Genomic DNA, 26,017 nt, shown 5'->3' on the forward strand with positions numbered 1-26,017 from the left:
TGTTATTATACACGGCGTTAATGTTATTATACACGGCGTTAATGTTATTATACACAGCGTTAATGTTATCTATATACAGTGTAAATGTTATCAATACACAGCGTTAATGTTATTATACACGACGTTAATGTTATTATACACAGTGTTAATGTTATTATACACGGCGTTAATGTTATTATACACAGCGTTAATGTTATTATACACAGTGTTAATGTTATCTATACACAGTGTTAATGTTATCAATACACAGCGTTAATGTTATTATATACGGCGTTAATGTTATCTATACACAGCGTTAATGTTATTATACACAGCGTTAATGTTATTATACACGGCGTTAATGTTATTATACACGGCGTTAATGTTATTATACACAGCGTTAATGTTATCTATACACAGCGTTAATGTTATTATACACAGCGTTAATGTTATTATACACAGCGTTAATGTTATTATACACAGCGTTAATGTTATCTATACACAGCGTTAATGTTATCTATACACGGCGTTAATGTTATCTATACACAGCGTTAATGTTAATATAAACAGCGTTAATGTTATCTATACACGGCGTTAATGTTATATATACACGGCGTTAATGTTATCTATACACAGCGTTAATGTTATCTATACACAGCGTTAATCTTATCTATACACAGCGTTAATGTTATTATACACAGCGTTAATGTTAATATACACAGCGTTAATGTTATTATACACGGCGTTAATGTTATTATACACGACATTAATGTTATTATACACAGCGTTAATGTTATTATACACAGCGTTAATGTTATTATACACAGTGTTAATGTTATCTATACACAGCGTTCATGTTATTATACACAGCGTTCATGTTATTATACACAGCGTTAATGTTGTTATACACAGCGTTAATGTTATTATACACAGCGTTAATGTTATTATACACAGCGTTAATGTTATTATACACAGCGTTAATGTTATTATACACAGCGTTAATGTTATCTATACACAGCGTTAATGTTATTATACACAGCGTTAATGTTATTATACACGGCGTTAATGTTATTATACACAGCGTTAATGTTATCTATACACAGCGTTAATGTTATCTATACACAGCGTTAATGTTATCTATACACAGCGTTATCTAATCTAGCGAAATCACCACGTCACACGAAAAATGAACGTTATTAATGAACCAACAGATGTCTTGGGTGTGCCAAGCCGCCCCAACATGACTGTTGTTTAAAAAGGTTCCTGCCCTTTAGTGCATGACAACCTAACATGAACCTACATTTAAAAACACATTTCCCCCGATGCTTAGGCTCGGCGGGGAGGGGGGGGGCAATTTAGGCCTGGCGGGCCGCTGGCTTGCCATCCACTGGTGGAAACCCTGCTCTTTACAAAATGAGCGGCGTTTACAAGGAAGTTCTTTACGCAAGATAATCTACCCTGTCGCTGTTTCCTGAAGTCTCTGAAGTGTTGAAACAGTGACGGAGTACATCTTGCACAAAGAACCTTGTGCTCGTTTTGTAAACTGGCTGAGGAGCTGGCCAGGAAAACAAGCAATATCATTGCCAAATAATAAATGAGGTAAGGAGATACTTTGATACGTCAACAAATGAAACACCTGCAACTCATTATGCGACCAGCTATTTAAACTACAACCAACTATTCAACCTACCATTAATGAGATCATAGCTCAGCTTAAATGACGTGGGAGCGTTTACAAAAACATGTTTACACAACACTTAACCTGGAGCTTGCTTCTTCCTACCCTCAGGACTAAGCTCCACTGAGACTGGGCCTGCCCCCCGCCCTTGGAATGCCCTACCTGACAATCTGAGGACACCACAGACCCTGGGCTCTTTTAAGACTGGTCTAAAGACCTACCTAATTCATTTTTGGTTCTGTTTTCATAATGACTTTGTGATGGTTTCAGCACATTGTTTCACAATGAAAAGTTTTATAAACAAAACAAATTATTATTATTATTATTATTACGAGAAGTGTATGTCTTACCGGGATCTCCAGCGACTGCATGCTGAGGTCGCAGGGCGGTTTGAGGGCCTTGGGCCGCGTGGCGTACCAGTAGGCGGTGATGGCGGCGAAGGCCCCCACGCCCACCAGATAGTTGGTGGGCAGGCTGCGCACATACTGCCGGAGGTCGTCCAGCTCCGGGACACGCAGCTGTCTCAGCAGCTCCTGGGCCTGCATGGCTTCTCTGTGCCTTCTGGGGGGAGACCAGCTTCTCTGTGCCTTCTGGGAGGAGACCGGCTTCTCTGTGCCTTCTGGGGGGAGACCGGCTTCTCTGTGCCTTCTGGGGGAAGACCGGCTTCTCTGTGCCTTCTGGGGGGAGACCGGCTTCTCTGTGCCTTCTGGGGGGAGACTGGCTTCTCTGTGCCTTCTGGGGGGAGACCGGCTTCTCTGTGCCTTCTGGGGGGAGACCGGCTTCTCTGTGCCTTCTGGGAGGAGACCAGCTTCTCTGTGCCTTCTGGGGGGAGACCGGCTTCTCTGTGCCTTCTGGGGGGAGACCGGCTTCTCTGTGCCTTCTGGGGGGAGACCGGCTTCTCTGTGCCTTCTGGGGGGAGACCAGCAGTCAGCACTGATATGGACCACATATACAATCACTACATTTGTTGTTCAGGAGTTTGGAAATGTTTGTTCCTTTCTGAGCAATCGTGTGATTCGTTGACGATATCTGACGATATTCGGGGGACCTGTTTGGAGACTCACTTTACCCAGAGGCAATTCTCTTACACGGTACACTTTATCTACAGTGTCTGTCTGCACAGGTGAGAACATGAAGGGCTTCTCTGCTCCCTGTGCATGTGTGTGTGTGTGTGTGTGTGTGTGTGTGTGCGTGTGTGACAATGCTCTCAGAAGCCTAAACCAGGTAGACGCAGGCGGCTCCATGTGGTATGCTATGCTATTCTTCCCACCCACACTTGAGGACACAATGATGAATAGCTCTGAGGAAACGTGACACTCAGAAACCCCTGGCTGGCCTGCCCAGAACACAGGTCTCCATGGAGACGTGGGGCGCGCTGACTGACACGCCACGCCTTGTTTTGGTGAGGAAGTGTTCTGGTGAGGACTCCGTCACAGAGTGTCTGATTAGCGGTCTCAGGGGGTAATAACTAGGCTCTGAACAGCTCCCTTTCTTCCGTCACAAACGGTGATGCCAAATTATAGACCACGACAAGAAAACCGGCAGCGCATCCTTCTCATGAACCCTGTGAGGAAATACTTCTACCCAGCAGCCACAGCCATCAGCTGCCCCGGCGGCTTTATCATAAACATAAGAGTGTCCTGCACCCTGTCCTAGGTCTTCACCAGCAGCGTAACATTAGTGTCCTCACCCTGTCCTAGGTCTTCACCAGCAGAGTAACATTAGTGTGTCCTGCACCCTGTCCTAGGTTTTCACCAGCAGCATAACATTAGTGTCCTCACCCTGTCCTAGGTCTTCACCAGCAGAGTAACATTAGTGTGTCCTCACCCTGTCCTAGGTCTTCACCAGCAGCGTAACATTAGAGTGTCCTGACCCTGTCCTAGGTCTTCACCAGCAGCGTAACATTAGAGTGTCCTCACCCTGTCCTAGGTCTTCACCAGCAGCGTAACATTAGAGTGTCCTGACCCTGTCCTAGGTCTTCACCAGCAGCGTAACATTAGAGTGTCCTCACCCTGTCCTAGGTCTTCACCAGCAGCGTAACATTAGTGTCCTGCACCCTGTCCTAGGTCTTCACCAGCAGCGTAACATTAGAGTGTCCTCACCCTGTCCTAGGTCTTCACCAGCAGAGTAACATTAGAGTGTCCTCACCCTGTCCTAGGTCTTCACCAGCAGAGTAACATTAGTGTCCTGCACCCTGTCCTAGGTCTTCACCAGCAGCATAACATTAGTGTGTCCTGCACCTTGTCCTAGGTCTTCACCAGCAGAGTAACATTAGAGTGTCCTCACCCTGTCCTAGGTCTTCACCAGCAGCTTAACATTAGTGTCCTCACCCTGTCCTAGGTCTTCACCAGCAGAGTAACATTAGAGTGTCCTCACCCTGTCCTAGGTCTTCACCAGCAGCATAACATTAGAGTGTCCTCACCCTGTCCTAGGTCTTCACCAGCAGCGTAACATTAGTGTCCTCACCCTGTCCTAGGTCTTCACCAGCAGCGTAACATTAGAGTGTCCTCACCCTGTCCTAGGTCTTCACCAGCAGCGTAACATTAGAGTGTCCTCACCCTGTCCTAGGTCTTCACCAGCAGCGTAACATTAGAGTGTCCTCACCCTGTCCTAGGTCTTCACCAGCAGAGTAACATTAGAGTGTCCTCACCCTGTCCTAGGTCTTCACCAGCAGAGTGACATTACAGTGTCCTGCACCCTGTCCTAGGTCTTCACCAGCAGCGTAACATTAGAGTGTCCTCACCCTGTCCTAGGTCTTCACCAGCAGCGTAACATGAGAGTGTCCTCACCCTGTCCTAGGTCTTCACCATAAACATTAGAGTGTCCTCACCCTGTCCTAGGTCTTCAACATAAACATTAGAGTGTCCTGCACCCTGTCCTAGGTCTTCACCAGCAGCGTAACATTAGAGTGTCCTCACCCTGTCCTAGGTCTTCACCAGCAGAGTAACATTAGTGTGTCCTGCACCCTGTCCTAGGTCTTCACCAGCAGAGTAACATTAGAGTGTCCTCACCCTGTCCTAGGTCTTCACCAGCAGCGTAACATTAGTGTGTCCTGCACCCTGTCCTAGGTCTTCACCAGCAGCGTAACATTAGTGTGTCCTCACCCTGTCCTAGGTCTTCACCAGCAGAGTAACATTAGAGTGTCCTCACCCTGTCCTAGGTCTTCAACATAAACATTAGAGTGTCCTGCACCCTGTCCTAGGTCTTCACCAGCAGCGTAACATTAGAGTGTCCTGCACCCTGTCCTAGGTCTTCACCAGCAGCGTAACATTAGAGTGTCCTCACCCTGTCCTAGGTCTTCACCAGCAGCGTAACATTAGTGTCCTGCACCCTGTCCTAGGTCTTCACCAGCAGCGTAACATTAGAGTGTCCTCACCCTGTCCTAGGTCTTCACCAGCAGCGTAACATTAGTGTGTCCTCACCCTGTCCTAGGTCTTCACCAGCAGAGTAACATTAGTGTGTCCTGCACCCTGTCCTAGGTCTTCACCAGCAGAGTAACATTAGAGTGTCCTCACCCTGTCCTAGGTCTTCAACATAAACATTAGATTGTCCTGACCCTGTCCTAGGTCTTCACCATAAACATTAGTGTGTCCTCACCCTGTCCTAGGTCTTCACCAGCAGAGTAACATTAGAGTGTCCTCACCCTGTCCTAGGTCTTCACCAGCAGCGTAACATTAGAGTGTCCTCACCCTGTCCTAGGTCTTCACCAGCAGCGTAACATTAGAGTGTCCTCACCCTGTCCTAGGTCTTCACCAGCAGCGTAACATTAGAGTGTCCTCACCCTGTCCTAGGTCTTCACCAGCAGCGTATGCCTCAACCCTAGTCAAGTTCCTAGTATGCATGAACCATATACATGGCTAATAAACACATCTAGTATGCATGAACCATATACATGGCTAATAAACACATCTAGTATGTGTGAACCATATACATGGCTAATAAACACATCTAGTATGCATGAACCATATACATGGCTAATAAACACATCTAGTATGTGTGAACCATATACATGGCTAATAAACACATCTAGTATGTGTGAACCATATACATGGCTAATAAACACATCTAGTATGTGTGAACCATATACATGGCTAATAAACACATCTAGTATGTGTGAACCATATACATGGCTAATAAACACATCTAGTATGTGTGAACCATATACATGGCTAATAAACACATCTAGTATGTGTGAACCATATACATGGCTAATAAACACATCTAGTATGTGTGAACCATATACATGGCTAATAAACACATCTAGTATGTGTGAACCATATACATGGCTAATAAACACATCTAGTATGTGTGAACCATATACATGGCTAATAAACACATCTAGTATGTGTGAACCATATACATGGCTAATAAACACATCTAGTATGTGTGAACCATATACATGGCTAATAAACACATCTAGTATGTGTGAACCATATACATGGCTAATAAACACATCTAGTATGTGTGAACCATATACATGGCTAATAAACAGATCTAGTATGTGTGAACCATATACATGGCTAATAAACACATCTAGTATGTGTGAACCATATACATGGCTAATAAACACATCTTGAATTGCCGTCAACCTTCACCTGCTTGCAAAGACCCAACCTAAATTTTAAATCCGAGAAACAACTTGATTTAACTCAAAATCCCACCAGGAAAGAGTGAGTCCCTCAGTCCCAGGGTAGCAGTCATGTGACTCAATACATCAATGCGCTACCATGACACAGCCCTCACAAGTGACCTCTCCCCCACTGTCTATTATTACCCCAGCCCTCCCCAACATCACCAACACTCCTCCCCCAACACCGCCAACATCCCCCCCCCCAACACCGCCTGTCTCCACTAGCTGAGCTTCAACTGCGGTCATTGGACTGAATCTGACCATTGATAACTTCAAAGGTTGACGGTTCGAATAGGTCTGAAGATCTCAGTCAAAAGAACACATGAATGGGTTAAATATGACAAGTGAATAAAGGGCAGACCCAACAGCTAGTTCAATGCTGCCCATTAGGATAAAACCACTTTTCTGATAAGCCTAACCACAAGTGTTCATGTTTCCAGCCACTTGTTAAGATCCATTTGCCATTTCATAATGAGTATACACAACACACACCTGTTTTAAAACCACTCACTTAAAACATTTACATCAAAAAAATAAATAAAACAAACTCTACGTTGGATCCAGAACATGCATGAAACAAGACCAGACCACCATCTTTACACCATAGACACTAGACTAGATATATCCATAGACACTAGACAAAGATATATCCAGACCACCATCTTTACACCATAGACACTAGACTAGATATATCCAGACCACCATCTTTACACCATAGACACTAGACTAGATATATCCAGACCACCATCTTTACACCATAGACACTAGACTAGATATATCCAAGATGCAAGCAGCAGAGTGACGAAGTACCTTACAACCCCAACGCAGCAGCAGCCTCTACACAGGCTTCAGATGACCTCTAATAGACCTGCTGATCTCACCACTATGAATAGTAGAGCACCACCCCCCTCCCCCCTCCCTCTAGAAACACACCACCCTTCCCTCCTCCCCCTAGACAGAAACACACCACCCCTCCCTCCCTCTAGAAACACACCTACCCTCCCTCCCTCTAGAAACACACCACCCCTCCCTCCCTCTAGAAACACACCACCCTTCCCCTATAAACACACCACCCCTCCCTCCCTCTAGAAACACACCACCCTTCCCTCCTCCCCCTAGACAGAAACACACCACCCCTCCCTACCTCTAGAAACACACCACCCCTCCCTCCCTCTAGAAACACACCACCCTTCCCTCCCTCTAGAAACACACCACCCTTCCCTCCCTCTAGAAACACACCACCCCTCCCTCCCTCTAGAAACACACCACCCTTCCCTCCTCCCCCTAGACAGAAACACACCACCCCTCCCTCCCTCTAGAAACACACCACCCCTCCCTCCCTCTAGAAACACACCACCCTTCCCTCCCTCTAGAAACACACCACCCCTCCCTCCCTCTAGAAACACACCACCCTTCCCTCCCTCTAGAACAGTGATTTTCAACCAGTGTGCCAGAGATCGTCAGGTGTGCCGTGGGAAATTATCTAATATCACCTAATTAACCATTGTCGGGTGTCTGTGCTGTAATAAAGTGTGGCAGATAATGTAATACTCTTCTATTTCAGTGGGTGGCAGCACTCTGTAAAGACAATAGAGTTAGTGCTGCGCGACACGTGACAGTGACAGTTTAGGATCACAGCAAGACGAGCAAGTGACAGTGATGGAGAGGTTTTTGAGAAGGGAAAATGCAAATGCCGAACAGAGCCCTGGACAAAATTCTGACCCAGATGAAGGCCCTAGTATGAGTGGTCGACAAAAGAAAAAAGACAAGACGGTGAGCTCGAGGCAATACAGCGAAAGCTATCTTTCATTTGGATTTACTTTCACCGGGGATGCAACGGCACCGACTCCGCTGTGCTTGGTGTGTGGTGAGAAGCTATCCAATAGCGCCATGGTGCCAAGCAAGCTTAAACGCCATCTCCAAACGAAACACCCTTCCATTCAAAACAAGCCGATGGACTCTTTTGTATGCTTACGTACAAACAATGAGAAACAGGCAACTTTTTTGAGAAAAACCACAAAGGTAAACGAGAGAGCCCTCAAAGCTAGCTACCTTGTTGCTTAACTCGTAGCTAAATCAAAAAAGTCCCACACTGTGGCAGAAACATTAATACTGCCAGCTTGTAAAGCCATTGTAAATGAGATGCTCGGCCCTGACGCGGCCAAAGAGATAGCTAAAGTGCCTCTCTCAGATAACACAATTGCCAGACGTATTGATGACATGTCTGCGGACATCGAAACTGTTGTTTTGGAAAAAATGCGCATCAGTAAGAAATTTGCCTTGCAACTTGATGAGTCGACGGATATTAGTGGACATTGTCAGCTCTTGGCCAACATGCGTTTTGTGGATGGAGAAGCCATTAGAGAAAACTTCCTATTTTGCAAGGCACTGCCAGAAAAATCAACAGGAGAGGAAATATTTCGGGTCACGTCGGAATATCTTGACAAAAGCGGGCTTACGTGGGAAAACTGCACAAGTGTCTGCACTGATGGAGCCGCAGCCATGGTCGGGCGCATCAAAGGCTTCGTAAGGGTCAAAGAAAGAAACCCAGATGTTATTGTTACGCACTGTTTTTTGCACCGTGAGGCCCTCGTTGCAAAGACCTTACCAGCAGATCGAGCTCCTGTGTTGGATGATGTTGTGCGCATAGTGAACTTTGTGAAGACGCGACCTTTGAACCAGACCAGACCACCATCTTTACACCATAGTAACTAGACTAGATATATCCATAGACACTAGACTAGATATATCCATAGACACTAGACTAGATATATCCAGACCACCATCTTTACACCATAGACACTAGACAAAGATATATCCAGACCACCATCTTTACACCATAGACACTAGACTAGATATATCCAGACCACCATCTTTACACCATAGACACTAGACTAGATATATCCAGACCACCATCTTTACACCATAGACACTAGACTAGATATATCCAGACCACCATCTTTACACCATAGACACTAGACTAGATATATCCAGACCACCATCTTTACACCATAGACACTAGACTAGATATATCCAGACCACCATCTTTACACCATAGACACTAGACTAGATATATCCATACCACCATCTTTACACCATAGACACTAGACTAGATATATCCAGACCACCATCTTTACACCATAGACACTAGACTAGATATATCCAGACCACCATCTTTACACCATAGACACTAGACTAGATATATCCAGACCACCATCTTTACACCATAGACACTAGACTAGATATATCCAGACCACCATCTTTACACCATAGACACTAGACTAGATATATCCATAGACACTAGACTAGATATATCCAAGATGCAAGCAGCAGAGTGACGAAGTACCTTACAACCCCAACGCAGCAGCAGCCTCTACACAGGCTTCAGATGACCTCTAATAGACCTGCTGATCTCACCACTATGAATAGTAGAGCACCACCCCCCTCCCCCCTCCCTCTAGAAACACACCACCCTTCCCTCCTCCCCCTAGACAGAAACACACCACCCCTCCCTCCCTCTAGAAACACACCACCTCCCCCTATAAACACACCACCCCTCCCTCCCTCTAGAAACACACCACCCTTCCCTCCTCCCCCTAGACAGAAACACACCACCCCTCCCTCCCTCTAGAAACACACCACCCTTCCCTCCTCCCCCTAGACAGAAACACACCACCCCTCCCTACCTCTAGAAACACACCACCCCTCCCTCCCTCTAGAAACACACCACCCTTCCCTCCCTCTAGAAACACACCACCCTTCCCTCCCTCTAGAAACACACCACCCTTCCCTCCTCCCCCTAGACAGAAACACACCACCCCTCCCTCCCTCTAGAAACACACCACCCTTCCCCTATAAACACACCACCCCTCCCTCCCTCTAGAAACACACCACCCTTCCCTCCCTCTAGAAACACACCACCCTTCCCTCCTCCCCCTAGACAGAAACACACCACCCCTCCCTCCCTCTAGAAACACACCACCCCTCCCTCCCTCTAGAAACACACCACCCCTCCCTCCCTCTAGAAACACACCACCCCTCCCTCCCTCTAGAAACACACCACCCTTCCCTCCTCCCCCTAGACAGAAACACACCACCCCTCCCTCCCTCTAGAAACACACCACCCTTCCCCTATAAACACACCACCCCTCCCTCCCTCTAGAAACACACCACCCCTCCCTCCCTCTAGAAACACACCACCCTTCCCTCCTCCCCCTAGACAGAAACACACCACCCCTCCCTCCCTCTAGAAACACACCACCCCTCCCTCCCTCTAGAAACACACCACCCCTCCCTCCTCCCCCTAGACAGAAACACACCACCCCTACCTCCCTCTAGAAACACACCACCTCCCCCTATAAACACACCACCCCTCCCTCCCTCTAGAAACACACCACCCCTCCCTCCCTCTAGAAACACACCACCCTTCCCTCCTCCCCCTAGACAGAAACACACCACCCCTCCCTCCCTCTAGAAACACACCACCCTTCCCCTATAAACACACCACCCCTCCCTCCCTCTAGAAACACACCACCCTTCCCTCCTCCCCCTAGACAGAAACACACCACCCCTCCCTACCTCTAGAAACACACCACCCCTCCCTCCCTCTAGAAACACACCACCCTTCCCTCCTCCCCCTAGACAGAAACACACCACCCCTCCCTCCCTCTAGAAACACACCACCCCTCCCTCCCTCTAGAAACACACCACCCTTCCCTCCCTCTAGAAACACACCACCCCTCCCTCCCTCTAGAAACACACCACCCTTCCCTCCCTCTAGAACAGTGATTTTCAACCAGTGTGCCAGAGATCGTCAGGTGTGCCGTGGGAAATTATCTAATATCACCTAATTAACCATTGTCGGGTGTCTGTGCTGTAATAAAGTGTGGCAGATAATGTAATACTCTTCTATTTCAGTGGGTGGCAGCACTCTGTAAAGACAATAGAGTTAGTGCTGCGCGACACGTGACAGTTTAGGATCACAGCAAGACGAGCAAGTGACAGTGATGGAGAGGTTTTTGAGAAGGGAAAATGCAAATGCCGAACAGAGCCCTGGACAAAATTCTGACCCAGATGAAGGCCCTAGTATGAGTGGTCGACAAAAGAAAAAAGACAAGACGGTGAGCTCGAGGCAATACAGCGAAAGCTATCTTTCATTTGGATTTACTTTCACCGGGGATGCAACGGCACCGACTCCGCTGTGCTTGGTGTGTGGTGAGAAGCTATCCAATAGCGCCATGGTGCCAAGCAAGCTTAAACGCCATCTCCAAACGAAACACCCTTCCATTCAAAACAAGCCGATGGACTCTTTTGTACGCTTACGTACAAACAATGAGAAACAGGCAACTTTTTTGAGAAAAACCACAAAGGTAAACAAGAGAGCCCTCAAAGCTAGCTACCTTGTTGCTTAACTCGTAGCTAAATCAAAAAAGTCCCACACTGTGGCAGAAACATTAATACTGCCAGCTTGTAAAGCCATTGTAAATGAGATGCTCGGCCCTGACGCGGCCAAAGAGATAGCTAAAGTGCCTCTCTCAGATAACACAATTGCCAGACGTATTGATGACATGTCTGCGGACATCGAAACTGTTGTTTTGGAAAAAATGCGCATCAGTAAGAAATTTGCCTTGCAATTTGATGAGTCGACAGATATTAGTGGACATTGTCAGCTCTTGGCCAACATGCGTTTTGTGGATGGAGAAGCCATTAGAGAAAACTTCCTATTTTGCAAGGCACTGCCAGAAAAATCAACAGGAGAGGAAATATTTCGGGTCACGTCGGAATATCTTGACAAAAGCGGTCTTACGTGGGAAAACTGCACAAGTGTCTGCACTGATGGAGCCGCAGCCATGGTCGGGCGCATCAAAGGCTTCGTAAGTAGGGTCAAAGAAAGAAACCCAGATGTTATTGTTACGCACTGTTTTTTGCACCGTGAGGCCCTCGTTGCAAAGACCTTACCAGCAGATCGAGCTCCTGTGTTGGATGATGTTGTGCACATAGTGAACTTTGTGAAGACGCAACCTTTGAAATTTCGCTTATTTGCGTCTTTGTGTGAGGAAATGGGAGCGGAACATAAAGTCTTATTGCTCCACACGGAGGTCCGGTGGCTGTCGTGCGGCCCGTGTGTATGAGCTGCGAGAGGAACTTAAAGTATTTCTGACAAACGAGAGGTCCGATTACTCAAAGCTGCTTGCAAGTGATGAGTGGTGTGCAAAGCTGGCATACCTGGCTGATATATTTCATCATCTGAATGAACTGAACACACGGATGCAAGGCCGAAATTAAAACCTGCTTACAAGCACTGATAAAATGAACGGATTCCGTTTAAAGGTGCAGCTCTGGCAACAACATGTGCAGCGTGGCAACCTTGAGATGTTCCCACTCACCGAGAAACTGCATGATGGCAACACTGCTGCAATATGCGAGGTGATTGGCACACATTTGAAAACTCTTGAGGAGAAGTTGTCATTTTATTTCTCTTCAGCCTTCACAGAATGCCTTGACTGGGTTAGGGACCCATACAGCTCAGCATCCGTTGCTGGAAAGGACATGACTTTAAAGGAGCAAGAGGAACTCATTGAACTGAAACAAGATCGTGGTTTAAAGCTAAACTTTGCTGATCTTCCTTTGGACAGTTTTTGGTTATCTGTTGCCAAGGAGTTCCCCATTCTGGCCAACAAAGCTATTTTGACATTGCTCCCGTTTTCAACCACATATCTGTGTGAGCTGAGCTTCTCAAGCTTGACTGCGATAAAAACTAAAAACAGAGAGAGACTGAGAGCTGTTGAGGAAGAGCTTTGTGTGTCTTTCTACCATTCCTGCCAGGATATCCATTTTGTGTTCATCGAAACAGGCCCAGGTTTCACACTAAGTGAGTATAAATACATTTAGAAACTATATTATTAACTATATGTATTATATGTACTGTGTTAGAGTGTCATTTTGTGTCATTTTGGTTGGTGGTGTGCCCCAGGATTTTGTAAATGTAAAAAATGTGCCGCGGCTCAAAAAAGGTTGAAAGTCACTGCTCTAGAAACACACCACCCCTCCCTCCCTCCCTCTAGAAACACACCACCTCCCCCTATAAACACACCTCCCCCCCTCTAGAAACACCCCTCCCTCCCTCTAGAAACACACCACCCCTCCCTCCCTCTAGAAACACACCACCTCCCCCTATAAACACACCTCCCCCCCTCTAGAAACCCCCCTCCCTCTAGACAGACACACCCCTCCCTCCCTCCCTCTAGACAGACACACCCCTCCTCCCTCTAAAGCAGGGGCCCGCCACACCCCTCCATCCGGCCCGCAACATGACGTCAGAAATATCATGTAATCCGGCCCGCTAAATCATTTTGTTGTACACGGCGCCGGCAGGCAGGCATATAATGCGAAATTCAAGTCGCTCAAACGTGGGGAGAAATTCTGTTATTGTGCGCAGCGGGCGAGGTGAATGATGCATACAGTCACAGGTGCAATCAATCCACACGCGACTATGAACTATGAACGAAATGCAGCTCGCCACCGAGAGGCTGTTTTCATGGTTAACTAACGTTAGGAACACAGTTTCAAGAAAGATGGACATTGCAGTATTTTTTGTGGAGTTCAATGGAAATGCTGCCTGCCTGATATGCAAGAACAAAGTCGCCGTTCTAAAGGAATATAATGTCCAGAGCTATTCATTACTAAACATGGAGAAAAGTGTCATAGGGAGACGAGAGGAAAAAACGAGCCACACAGCTGGGAGGGCTAACGTCTCAGTCTTTCAAGATATGTCCAGCAAGAAATAGAGTAGTAGCCTACAAATGTATTCAAGTGTCTGGTAAGAAATGGAAACAAACTTGAACTTGCAAGTAGGCCTACAGGTCCAGGGCAGGCTTACAGTAGTGATGCATCTGGCAAGTACAAATGTAGGCTATTCAAGATAAAATAAAAGTAAGGAAAAAAGATTTGCAGCACTAACTGTTAACATAGAAAATTAATGGAAACCGGTTTGAATTTGTATGATGAAAATGTTAGTTATGGAATAGTCTTGCAACATGTAAAGACTGAGTTGTGAGTCTAGTTATGGAAATGAAAAATGACATTTTCCAAAATATTGCACTTTCTTATAGTTAGTAGTAGTTGAAGTTGACGTGGCCCTCCTATGAGTTGACGATACCAGCAGTGGCCCAAAGCCAATTTGAGTTTGAGACTTCTGATCTACAGAGATACACCACCCCTCCCTCTAGAAACACCCCTCCCTCTAGAAACACCCCCCCCTCTAGAAACACCCCTCCTCCCTCTAGAAACACCCCTCCTCCCTCTAGAAACACCCCTCCCTCTAGAAACACCCCTCCCCCCTCTAGAAACACCCCTCCCCCCTCTAGAAACACCCCTCCTCCCTCTAGAAACACCCCTCCTCCCTCTAGAAACACCCCTCCCCCCTCTAGAAACACCCCTCCTCCCTCTAGAAACACCCCTCCCCCCTCTAGAAACACCCCTCCTCCCTCTAGAAACACCCCTCCCCCCTCTAGAAACACCCCTCCCTCTAGAAACACCCCCCCCTCTAGAAACACCCCTCCCTCTAGGAACACCCCTCCTCCCGCTAGAAACACCCCTCCTCCCTCTAGAAACACCCCTCCCCCCTCTAGAAACACCCCTCCCCCCTCTAGAAACACCCCTCCCTCTAGAAACACCCCTCCTCCCTCTAGAAACACCCCTCCCCCCTCTAGAAACACCCCTCCCTCTAGAAACACCCCTCCCCCCTCTAGAAACACCCCTCCTCCCTCTAGAAACACCCCTCCCCCCTCTAGAAATACCCCCCCCTCTAGAAACACCCCTCCCCCCTCTAGAAACACCCCTCCCCCCTCTAGAAACACCCCTCCCTCTAGAAACACCCCTCCTCCCTCTAGAAACACCCCTCCTCCCTCTAGAAACACCCCTCCCCCCTCTAGAAACACCCCTCCTCCCTCTAGAAACACCCCTCCCCCCTCTAGAAACACCCCTCCTCCCTCTAGAAACACCCCTCCCCCCTCTAGAAACACCCCTCCCTCTAGAAACACCCCCCCCTCTAGAAACACCCCTCCCTCTAGGAACACCCCTCCTCCCGCTAGAAACACCCCTCCTCCCTCTAGAAACACCCCTCCCCCCTCTAGAAACACCCCTCCCCCCTCTAGAAACACCCCTCCCTCTAGAAACACCCCTCCTCCCTCTAGAAACACCCCTCCCCCCTCTAGAAACACCCCTCCCTCTAGAAACACCCCTCCCCCCTCTAGAAACACCCCTCCTCCCTCTAGAAACACCCCTCCCCCCTCTAGAAATACCCCCCCCTCTAGAAACACCCCTCCTCCCTCTAGAAACACCCCTCCTCCCTCTAGAAACACCCCTCCCCCCTCTAGAAACACCCCTCCCCCCTCTAGAAACACCCCTCCCTCTAGAAACACCCCCCCCCCCTCTAGAAACACCCCTCCTCCCGCTAGAAACACCCCTCCTCCCTCTAGAAACACCCCTCCCTCTAGAAACACCCCTCCCTCTAGAAACACCCCTCCCCCCTCTAGAAACACCCCTCCTCCCGCTAGAAACACCCCTCCCCCCTCTAGAAACACCCCTCCTCCCTCTAGAAACACCCCTCCCTCTAGAAACACCCCTCCCCCCTCTAGAAACACCCCTCCCCCCTCTAGAAACACCCCTCCTCCCTCTAGAAACACCCCTCCTCCCTCTAGAAACACCCCTCCCCCCTCTAGAAACACCCCTCCCCCCTCTAGAAACACCCCTCCCTCTAGAAACACCCCTCCCCCCTCTAGAAACACCCCTCCCCCCTCTAGAAACACCCCTCCCCCCTCTAGAAACACCCCTCCCTCTAGAAACACCCCTCCTCCCTCTAGAAACACCCCTCCCTCTAGAAACACCCCTCCTCCCTCTAGAAACACCCCTCCCCCCTCTAGAAACACCCCTCCCTCTAGAAACACCCCTCCCCCCTCTAGAAACACCCCTCCCCCCTCTAGAAACACCCCTCCCTCTAGAAACACCCCTCCCCCCTCTAGAAACACCCCTCCCCCCTCTAGAAACACCCCTCCTCCCTCTAGAAACACCCCTCCCCCCTCTAGAAACACCCCTCCCTCTAGAAACACCCCTCCCCCCTCTAGAAACACCCCTCCCCCCTCTAGAAACACCCCTCCCCCCTCTAGAAACACCCCTCCTCCCTCTAGAAACACCCCTCCCCCCTCTAGAAACACCCCTCCCTCTAGAAACACCCCTCCCCCCTCTAGAAACACCCCTCCCCCCTCTAGAAACACCCCTCCCCCCTCTAGAAACACCCCTCCCTCTAGAAACACCCCTCCCCCCTCTAGAAACACCCCTCCCCCCTCTAGAAACACCCCTCCCTCTAGAAACACCCCCCCCCCTCTAGAAACACCCCTCCTCCCTCTAGAAACACCCCTCCTCCCTCTAGGAACACCCCTCCCCCCTCTAGAAACACCCCTCCCCCCTCTAGAAACACCCCTCCTCCCTCTAGAAACACCCCTCCCTCTAGAAACAACCCTCCCTCTAGAAACACCCCTCCCCCCTCTAGACACACCCCTCCCCCCTCTAGAAACACCCTTCCGTCTAGAAACACCCCTCCCTCTAGAAACACCCCTCCCCCCTCTAGAAACACCCCTCCTCCCTCTAGAAACACCCCTCCCTCTAGAAACACCCCTCCCCCCTCTAGAAACACCCCTCCTCCCTCTAGAAACACCCCTCCCCCCTCTAGAAACACCCCTCCCTCTAGAAACACCCCTCCTCCCTCTAGAAACACCCCTCCCCCCTCTAGAAACACCCCTCCCTCTAGAAACACCCCTCCTCCCTCTAGAAACACCCCTCCCCCCTCTAGAAACACCCCTCTCCCCTCTAGACACACCCCTCCCCCCTCTAGAAACACCCCTCCCCCCTCTAGAAACACCCCTCCTCCCTCTAGAAACACCCCTCCTCCCTCTAGAAACACCCCTCCTCCCTCTAGAAACACCCCTCCCTCTAGAAACACCCCTCCCCCCTCTAGAAACACCCCTCCTCCCTCTAGAAACACCCCTCCTCCCTCTAGAAACACCCCTCCCTCTAGAAACACCCCTCCCTCTAGAAACCACCCTTCCCTCTAGAAACACCCCTCCCCCCTCTAGAAACACCCCTCCCCCCTCTAGAAACACCCCTCCTCCCTCTAGAAACACCCCTCCCTCTAGAAACACCCCTCCCTCTAGAAACACCCCTCCCCCCTCTAGAAACACCCCTCCCTCTAGAAACACCCCTACTCCCTCTAGAAACACCCCTCCCCCCTCTAGAAACACCCCTCCCCCCTCTAGAAACACCCCTCCCTCTAGAAACACCCCTCCCCCCTCTAGAAACACCCCTCCCCCCTCTAGAAACACCCCTCCTCCCTCTAGAAACACCCCTCCCCCCTCTAGAAACACCCCTCCTCCCTCTAGAAACACCCCTCCCCCCTCTAGAAACACCCCTCCCCCCTCTAGAAACACCCCTCCCCCCTCTAGAAACACCCCTCCCTCTAGAAACACCCCTCCCCCCTCTAGAAACACCCCTCCCTCTAGAAACACCCCTCCCCCCTCTAGAAACACCCCTCCCCCCTCTAGAAACACCCCTCCCCCCTCTAGAAACACCCCCCCCCCCTCTAGAAACACCCCTCCTCCCTCTAGAAACACCCCTCCTCCCACTAGAAACACCCCTCCCCCCTCTAGAAACACCCCCCCCCCCTCTAGAAACACCCCTCCCTCTAGAAACACCCCTCCCCCCTCTAGAAACACCCCTCCCCCCTCTAGAAACACCCCTCCCTCTAGAAACACCCCTCCCTCTAGAAACACCCCTCCTCCCTCTAGAAACACCCCTCCCTCTAGAAACACCCCTCCCCCCTCTAGAAACACCCCTCCCTCTAGAAACACCCCTCCCCCCTCTAGAAACACCCCTCCCCCCTCTAGAAACACCCCTCCCTCTAGAAACACCCCTCCCTCTAGAAACACCCCTCCCTCTAGAAACACCCCTCCCCCCTCTAGAAACACCCCTCCCTCTAGAAACACCCCTCCCTCTAGAAACAACCCTCCTCCCTCTAGAAACACCCCTCCTCCCTCTAGAAACACCCCTCCTCCCTCTAGAAACACCCCTCCCCCCTCTAGAAACACCCCTCCTCCCGCTAGAAACACCCCCCCTCTAGAAACACCCCTCCTCCCTCTAGAAACACCCCTCCCCCCTCTAGAAACACCCCTCCTCCCGCTAGAAACACCCCCCCTCTAGAAACACCCTTCCCCCCTCTAGAAACACCCCTCCCCCCTCTAGAAACACCCCTCCTCCCTCTAGAAACACCCCCCCCCCCTCTAGAAACACCCCTCCTCCCTCTAGAAACACCCCTCCTCCCACTAGAAACACCCCTCCCTCTAGAAACACCCCTCCTCCCTCTAGAAACACCCCTCCCTCTAGAAACACCCCTCCCCCCTCTAGAAACACCCCTCCCTCTAGAAACACCCCTCCCCCCTCTAGAAACACCCCTCCCCCCTCTAGAAACACCCCTCCCTCTAGAAACACCCCCCCCCCTCTAGAAACACCCCTCCTCCCTCTAGAAACACCCCTCCCTCTAGAAACACCCCTCCCCCCTCTAGAAACACCCTTCCGTCTAGAAACACCCCCCCCTCTAGAAACACCCCTCCCCCCTCCAGAAACACCCCTCCTCCCTCTAGAAACACCCCTCCTCCCTCTAGAAACACCCCTCCCCCCTCTAGAAACACCCCTCCCCCCTCTAGAAACACCCCTCCCTCTAGAAACACCCCTCCTCCCTCTAGAAACACCCCTCCTCCCGCTAGAAACACCCCTCCCCCCTCTAGGAACACCCCTCCTCCCTCTAGAAACACCCCTCCCTCTAGAAACACCCCTCCTCCCTCTAGAAACACCCTTCCCCCCTCTAGAAACACCCCTCCTCCCGCTAGAAACACCCCTCCCCCCTCTAGAAACACCCCTCCCTCTAGAAACACCCCTCCCCCCTCTAGAAACACCCCTCCCCCCTCTAGAAACACCCCTCCCTCTAGAAACACCCCTCCTCCCTCTAGAAACACCCCTCCCCCCTCTAGAAACACCCCTCCCTCTAGAAACACCCCTCCTCCCTCTAGAAACACCCCTCCCTCTAGACACACCCCTCCTCCCTCTAGAAACACCCCTCCCCCCTCTAGAAACACCCCTCCCCCCTCTAGAAACACCCCTCCCTCTAGAAACACCCCTCCCCCCTCTAGAAACACCCCTCCCCCCTCTAGAAACACCCCTCCCCCCTCTAGAAACACCCCTCCCTCTAGAAACACCCCTCCTCCCTCTAGAAACACCCCTCCCTCTAGAAACACCCCTCCTCCCTCTAGAAACACCCCTCCCCCCTCTAGAAACACCCCTCCCTCTAGAAACACCCCTCCCCCCTCTAGAAACACCCCTCCCCCCTCTAGAAACACCCCTCCCTCTAGAAACACCCCTCCCCCCTCTAGAAACACCCCTCCCCCCTCTAGAAACACCCCTCCCCCCTCTAGAAACACCCCTCCTCCCTCTAGAAACACCCCTCCCCCCTCTAGAAACACCCCTCCCTCTAGAAACACCCCTCCCCCCTCTAGAAACACCCCTCCCCCCTCTAGAAACACCCCTCCCCCCTCTAGAAACACCCCTCCTCCCTCTAGAAACACCCCTCCCCCCTCTAGAAACACCCCTCCCTCTAGAAACACCCCTCCCCCCTCTAGAAACACCCCTCCCCCCTCTAGAAACACCCCTCCCCCCTCTAGAAACACCCCTCCCTCTAGAAACACCCCTCCCCCCTCTAGAAACACCCCTCCCCCCTCTAGAAACACCCCTCCCTCTAGAAACACCCCCCCCCCTCTAGAAACACCCCTCCTCCCTCTAGAAACACCCCTCCTCCCTCTAGGAACACCCCTCCCCCCTCTAGAAACACCCCTCCCCCCTCTAGAAACACCCCTCCTCCCTCTAGAAACACCCCTCCCTCTAGAAACAACCCTCCCTCTAGAAACACCCCTCCCCCCTCTAGACACACCCCTCCCCCCTCTAGAAACACCCTTCCGTCTAGAAACACCCCTCCCTCTAGAAACACCCCTCCCCCCTCTAGAAACACCCCTCCTCCCTCTAGAAACACCCCTCCCTCTAGAAACACCCCTCCCCCCTCTAGAAACACCCCTCCTCCCTCTAGAAACACCCCTCCCCCCTCTAGAAACACCCCTCCCTCTAGAAACACCCCTCCTCCCTCTAGAAACACCCCTCCCCCCTCTAGAAACACCCCTCCCTCTAGAAACACCCCTCCTCCCTCTAGAAACACCCCTCCCCCCTCTAGAAACACCCCTCTCCCCTCTAGACACACCCCTCCCCCCTCTAGAAACACCCCTCCCCCCTCTAGAAACACCCCTCCTCCCTCTAGAAACACCCCTCCTCCCTCTAGAAACACCCCTCCTCCCTCTAGAAACACCCCTCCCTCTAGAAACACCCCTCCCCCCTCTAGAAACACCCCTCCTCCCTCTAGAAACACCCCTCCTCCCTCTAGAAACACCCCTCCTCCCTCTAGAAACACCCCTCCCTCTAGAAACCACCCTTCCCTCTAGAAACACCCCTCCCCCCTCTAGAAACACCCCTCCCCCCTCTAGAAACACCCCTCCTCCCTCTAGAAACACCCCTCCCTCTAGAAACACCCCTCCCTCTAGAAACACCCCTCCCCCCTCTAGAAACACCCCTCCCTCTAGAAACACCCCTACTCCCTCTAGAAACACCCCTCCCCCCTCTAGAAACACCCCTCCCCCCTCTAGAAACACCCCTCCCTCTAGAAACACCCCTCCCCCCTCTAGAAACACCCCTCCCCCCTCTAGAAACACCCCTCCTCCCTCTAGAAACACCCCTCCCCCCTCTAGAAACACCCCTCCTCCCTCTAGAAACACCCCTCCCCCCTCTAGAAACACCCCTCCCCCCTCTAGAAACACCCCTCCCCCCTCTAGAAACACCCCTCCCTCTAGAAACACCCCTCCCCCCTCTAGAAACACCCCTCCCTCTAGAAACACCCCTCCCCCCTCTAGAAACACCCCTCCCCCCTCTAGAAACACCCCTCCCCCCTCTAGAAACACCCCCCCCCCCTCTAGAAACACCCCTCCTCCCTCTAGAAACACCCCTCCTCCCACTAGAAACACCCCTCCCCCCTCTAGAAACACCCCCCCCCCTCTAGAAACACCCCTCCCTCTAGAAACACCCCTCCCCCCTCTAGAAACACCCCTCCCCCCTCTAGAAACACCCCTCCCTCTAGAAACACCCCTCCCTCTAGAAACACCCCTCCTCCCTCTAGAAACACCCCTCCCTCTAGAAACACCCCTCCCCCCTCTAGAAACACCCCTCCCTCTAGAAACACCCCTCCCCCCTCTAGAAACACCCCTCCCCCCTCTAGAAACACCCCTCCCTCTAGAAACACCCCTCCCCCCTCTAGAAACACCCCTCCTCCCTCTAGAAACACCCCTCCCCCCTCTAGAAACACCCCTCCTCCCGCTAGAAACACCCCCCCTCTAGAAACACCCTTCCCCCCTCTAGAAACACCCCTCCCCCCTCTAGAAACACCCCTCCTCCCTCTAGAAACACCCCCCCCCCCTCTAGAAACACCCCTCCTCCCTCTAGAAACACCCCTCCTCCCACTAGAAACACCCCTCCCTCTAGAAACACCCCTCCTCCCTCTAGAAACACCCCTCCCTCTAGAAACACCCCTCCCCCCTCTAGAAACACCCCTCCCTCTAGAAACACCCCTCCCCCCTCTAGAAACACCCCTCCCCCCTCTAGAAACACCCCTCCCTCTAGAAACACCCCCCCCCCCTCTAGAAACACCCCTCCTCCCTCTAGAAACACCCCTCCCTCTAGAAACACCCCTCCCCCCTCTAGAAACACCCTTCCGTCTAGAAACACCCCCCCCTCTAGAAACACCCCTCCTCCCTCTAGAAACACCCCTCCTCCCTCTAGAAACACCCCTCCCTCTAGAAACACCCCTCCCCCCTCTAGAAACACCCCTCCCCCCTCTAGAAACACCCCTCCCTCTAGAAACACCCCTCCTCCCTCTAGAAACACCCCTCCTCCCTCTAGAAACACCCCTCCCTCTAGAAACACCCCTCCTCCCTCTAGAAACACCCCTCCCCCCTCTAGAAACAACCCTCCTCCCGCTAGAAACACCCCTCCCCCCTCTAGGAACACCCCTCCTCCCTCTAGAAACACCCCTCCCTCTAGAAACACCCCTCCTCCCTCTAGAAACACCCTTCCCCCCTCTAGAAACACCCCTCCCCCCTCTAGAAACACCCCTCCTCCCTCTAGAAACACCCCTCCCCCCTCTAGAAACACCCCTCCCCCCTCTAGAAACACCCCTCCTCCCTCTAGAAACACCCCCCCCTCTAGAAACACCCCTCCCCCCTCTAGAAACACCCCTCCTCCCGCTAGAAACACCCCTCCTCCCGCTAGAAACACCCCTCCCCCCTCTAGGAACACCCCTCCCCCCTCTAGAAACACCCCTCCCTCTAGAAACACCCCTCCCCCCTCTAGAAACACCCCTCCCCCCTCTAGAAACACCCCTCCTCCCTCTAGAAACACCCCCCCCTCTAGAAACACCCCTCCCCCCTCTAGAAACACCCCTCCTCCCGCTAGAAACACCCCTCCTCCCGCTAGAAACACCCCTCCCCCCTCTAGGAACACCCCTCCCCCCTCTAGAAACACCCCTCCCTCTAGAAACACCCCTCCTCCCTCTAGAAACACCCCTCCCCCCTCTAGACACACCCCTCCTCCCGCTAGAAACACCCCTCCCTCTAGACACACCCCTCCTCCCTCTAGGAACACCCCTCCCCCCTCTAGAAACACCCCTCCCTCTAGAAACACCCCTCCCCCCTCTAGAAACACCCCCCCTCCCTCTAGAAACACCCCTCCTCCCTCTAGAAACACCCCTCCCTCTAGAAACACCCCTCCTCCCTCTAGACACACCCCTCCCTCTAGAAACACCCCTCCTCCCTCTAGACACACCCCTCCCTCTAGAAACACCCCTCCTCCCTCTAGAAACACCCCTCCCCCCTCTAGAAACACCCCTCCTCCCTCTAGAAACACCCCTCCTCCCTCTAGAAACACCCCTCCTCCCTCTAGAAACACCCCTCCCCCCTCTAGAAACACCCCTCCTCCCTCTAGAAACACCCTTCCCCCCTCTAGAAACACCCCTCCCCCCTCTAGAAACACCCCTCCTCCCTCTAGAAACACCCTTCCGTCTAGAAACACCCCTCCCCCCTCTAGACACACCCCTCCCCCCTCTAGAAACACCCCTCCCTCTAGACAGCGTACTCAGGTAGGCTCCGTGCGGACATCCGCATGCCTCCCACGTTTGGTGAATAGGTGTCATCTCTCAATCATCTCTCAATGAAATGTACTGAAAATGTATAGGCTATAGTACTGAAAACTTATAGGCCTATGTGAGGAAAAAAGTATTTTTATAATTTTGGCCAGTGAAACCTGCCTAGCAGGTGGCTTGTTTTTTCACCTTAGGTAGGTCAGTTAGTTTCAGATACTCAGGTAGGCTGTGTGTACATCCGAAATGATTCCAGGGCAGTCTACATCCGAAATGATTCCAGGGCAGTCTACAGCAGAGATGATTCCTGGGCAGTCTACATCAGAAATGATTCCAGGGCAGTCTACATCAGAAATGATTCCAGGGCAGTCTACATCAGAAATGATTCCAGGGCAGTCTACATCAGAAATGATTCCAGGGCAGTCTACATCAGAAATGATTCCAGGGCAGTCTACATCAGAAATGATTCCAGGGCGGTCTACATCAGAAATGATTCCAGGGCAGTCTACATCAGAAATGATTCCAGGTAAGTCTACATCAGAAATGATTCCAGGGCAGTCTACATCAGAAATGATTCCTGGGCAGTCTACATCAGAAATGATTCCAGGGCAGTCTACATCAGAAATGATTCCAGGGCAGTCTACATCAGAGATGATTCCTGGGCGGTCTACAGCAGAGATGATTCAAGGACCCAGGCGTTCAGAGGTTGTAAAGGGTCGTAGCAGCTTCAATTGATTGAATTGGAAAAAGATGAAAAGGAAAATAAATCACCAAAATCGCGTTATGGGGTTTTGACCTGACAGCAGCAGTATCAAGGAAGATTTCTCAGGATTCAGAATTCTCAGTTACAGTAACTTTAAAGTACTACTTTCTACCCCGATTTCAGGCTTTGTCCAACCCTTCCAGATTGTCAAAAAATGCATTCAGGTAGAGCTGTACCGCCCACAGCTAAAGCAAGGCTTATATGAGGAGCCTATCTAAACGCAGATGGTGTCATTTCTTCTACATTACGTCTACAATTATTTCATAATGATATTTTAAAGCAAAAACGTCTGTGGAGTCCTTATGGATTGGACATAAGGATTCTATCCCTTTCTCTCAAGCCCTTCTGCAGTGGTGCAAGGCTGGGTCAGATCAGCGGGGTCAGATCAGCGGTCAGATCAGGGTCAGATCAGCGGGGTCAGATCAGCGGGGTCAGATCAGCGGGGTCAGATCAGCGGGGTCAGATCAGGGTCAGATCAGCGGGGTCAGATCAGCGGGGTCAGATCAGCGGGGTCAGATCAGCGGGGTCAGATCAGGGTCAGATCAGCGGGGTCAGATCAGGGTCAGATCAGCGGGGTCAGATCAGGGTCAGATCAGCGGGGTCAGATCAGGGTCAGATCAGCGGGGTCAGATCAGGGTCAGATCAGGGTCAGATCAGGGTCAGATCAGCGGGGTCAGATCAGGGTCAGATCAGCGGGGTCAGATCAGGGTCAGATCAGCGGTCAGGGCACCTGGACCCTCCCCGGACGGAGGGCTTCAGACCTCTTGAATGTTGACCTCCAAGATTCCGAGGCCAGTCCTCACGACTGCTGTGATCGTCCATGTCGTGGCCATTAACACAACGCCGCTTGCTTCAATGTTTTCAAAACCCTTTCTGTAAGGCGTGGCCCCACTTCTACTTCACGCAGTATGCAGTAGCAGCCACTGAGATCTGATGGCTAAGCTAAGCTAGCCTATAGCCTACCAAAAAGATCAAGTCATTTCAAAGCTATAGACCGCAAACGAATGCAGCAGTTGCTTGCTGGCTTGCTGCCAGTTCATTTAGATATCTGTATAATCAATTAGTTTATTTAGATATCTGTATAATCAATTAGTTCATTTAGATATCTGTATAATCAATTAGTTCATTTAGATATCTGTATAATCAATTAGTTTATTTAGATATCTGTATAATCAATTAGTTTATTTAGATATCTGTATAATCAATTAGTTCATTTAGATATCTGTATAATCAATTAGTTCATTTAGATATCTGTATAATCAATTAGTTCATTTAGATATCTGTATAATCAATTTCACACAGCAATTTTATTCATATCTTTAAGGAGATATAAACTGTGCGCCCTTCTGCTGGTAACCTAGGCTACTCATTGGCTTTCTGCGAACCATCTGAACCCCCCCAAAAAATATATTAAGGGCCCTGCCTCTACCTTGGTCGTAGTACAGGTTAGATAACCATTTTTGAACATTTGTTTTGAGAATTGTCCAGCTGATATGTGTCCCAGTTAGATCAATAAGCGGATCTAGCTCTGCGAAGCGCTGTTAGTTAGCTGTTAACTCACATTCTGTCAGTCGGCCTCAGAACCTTGGAAATCAACATTCCAAAGGTGTGAAGCCCTCAGAGGTCCGGAGCCAG

At 50.8% G+C, this 26,017-nt stretch overlaps 1 protein-coding gene across 1 annotated transcript in view; it reads right to left on the reverse strand.

The window, feature by feature from the left end:
* acsl1a (acyl-CoA synthetase long chain family member 1a) overlaps nucleotides 1–26,017 on the reverse strand; it is a 68,777-nt gene that overhangs the window by 35,056 nt on the left and 7,704 nt on the right. The window contains 1 exon segment of the mRNA XM_084454369.1: nucleotides 2,008–2,566. Within this exon segment, the coding sequence (XP_084310495.1) occupies nucleotides 2,008–2,202 (195 nt within the window). The 5' untranslated portion in view covers nucleotides 2,203–2,566.

Source organism: Borostomias antarcticus (genome assembly GCF_949987555.1).
Source record: "Borostomias antarcticus genome assembly, chromosome: 20".
Classification (NCBI taxonomy): Eukaryota; Metazoa; Chordata; class Actinopteri; order Stomiiformes; family Stomiidae; genus Borostomias; species Borostomias antarcticus.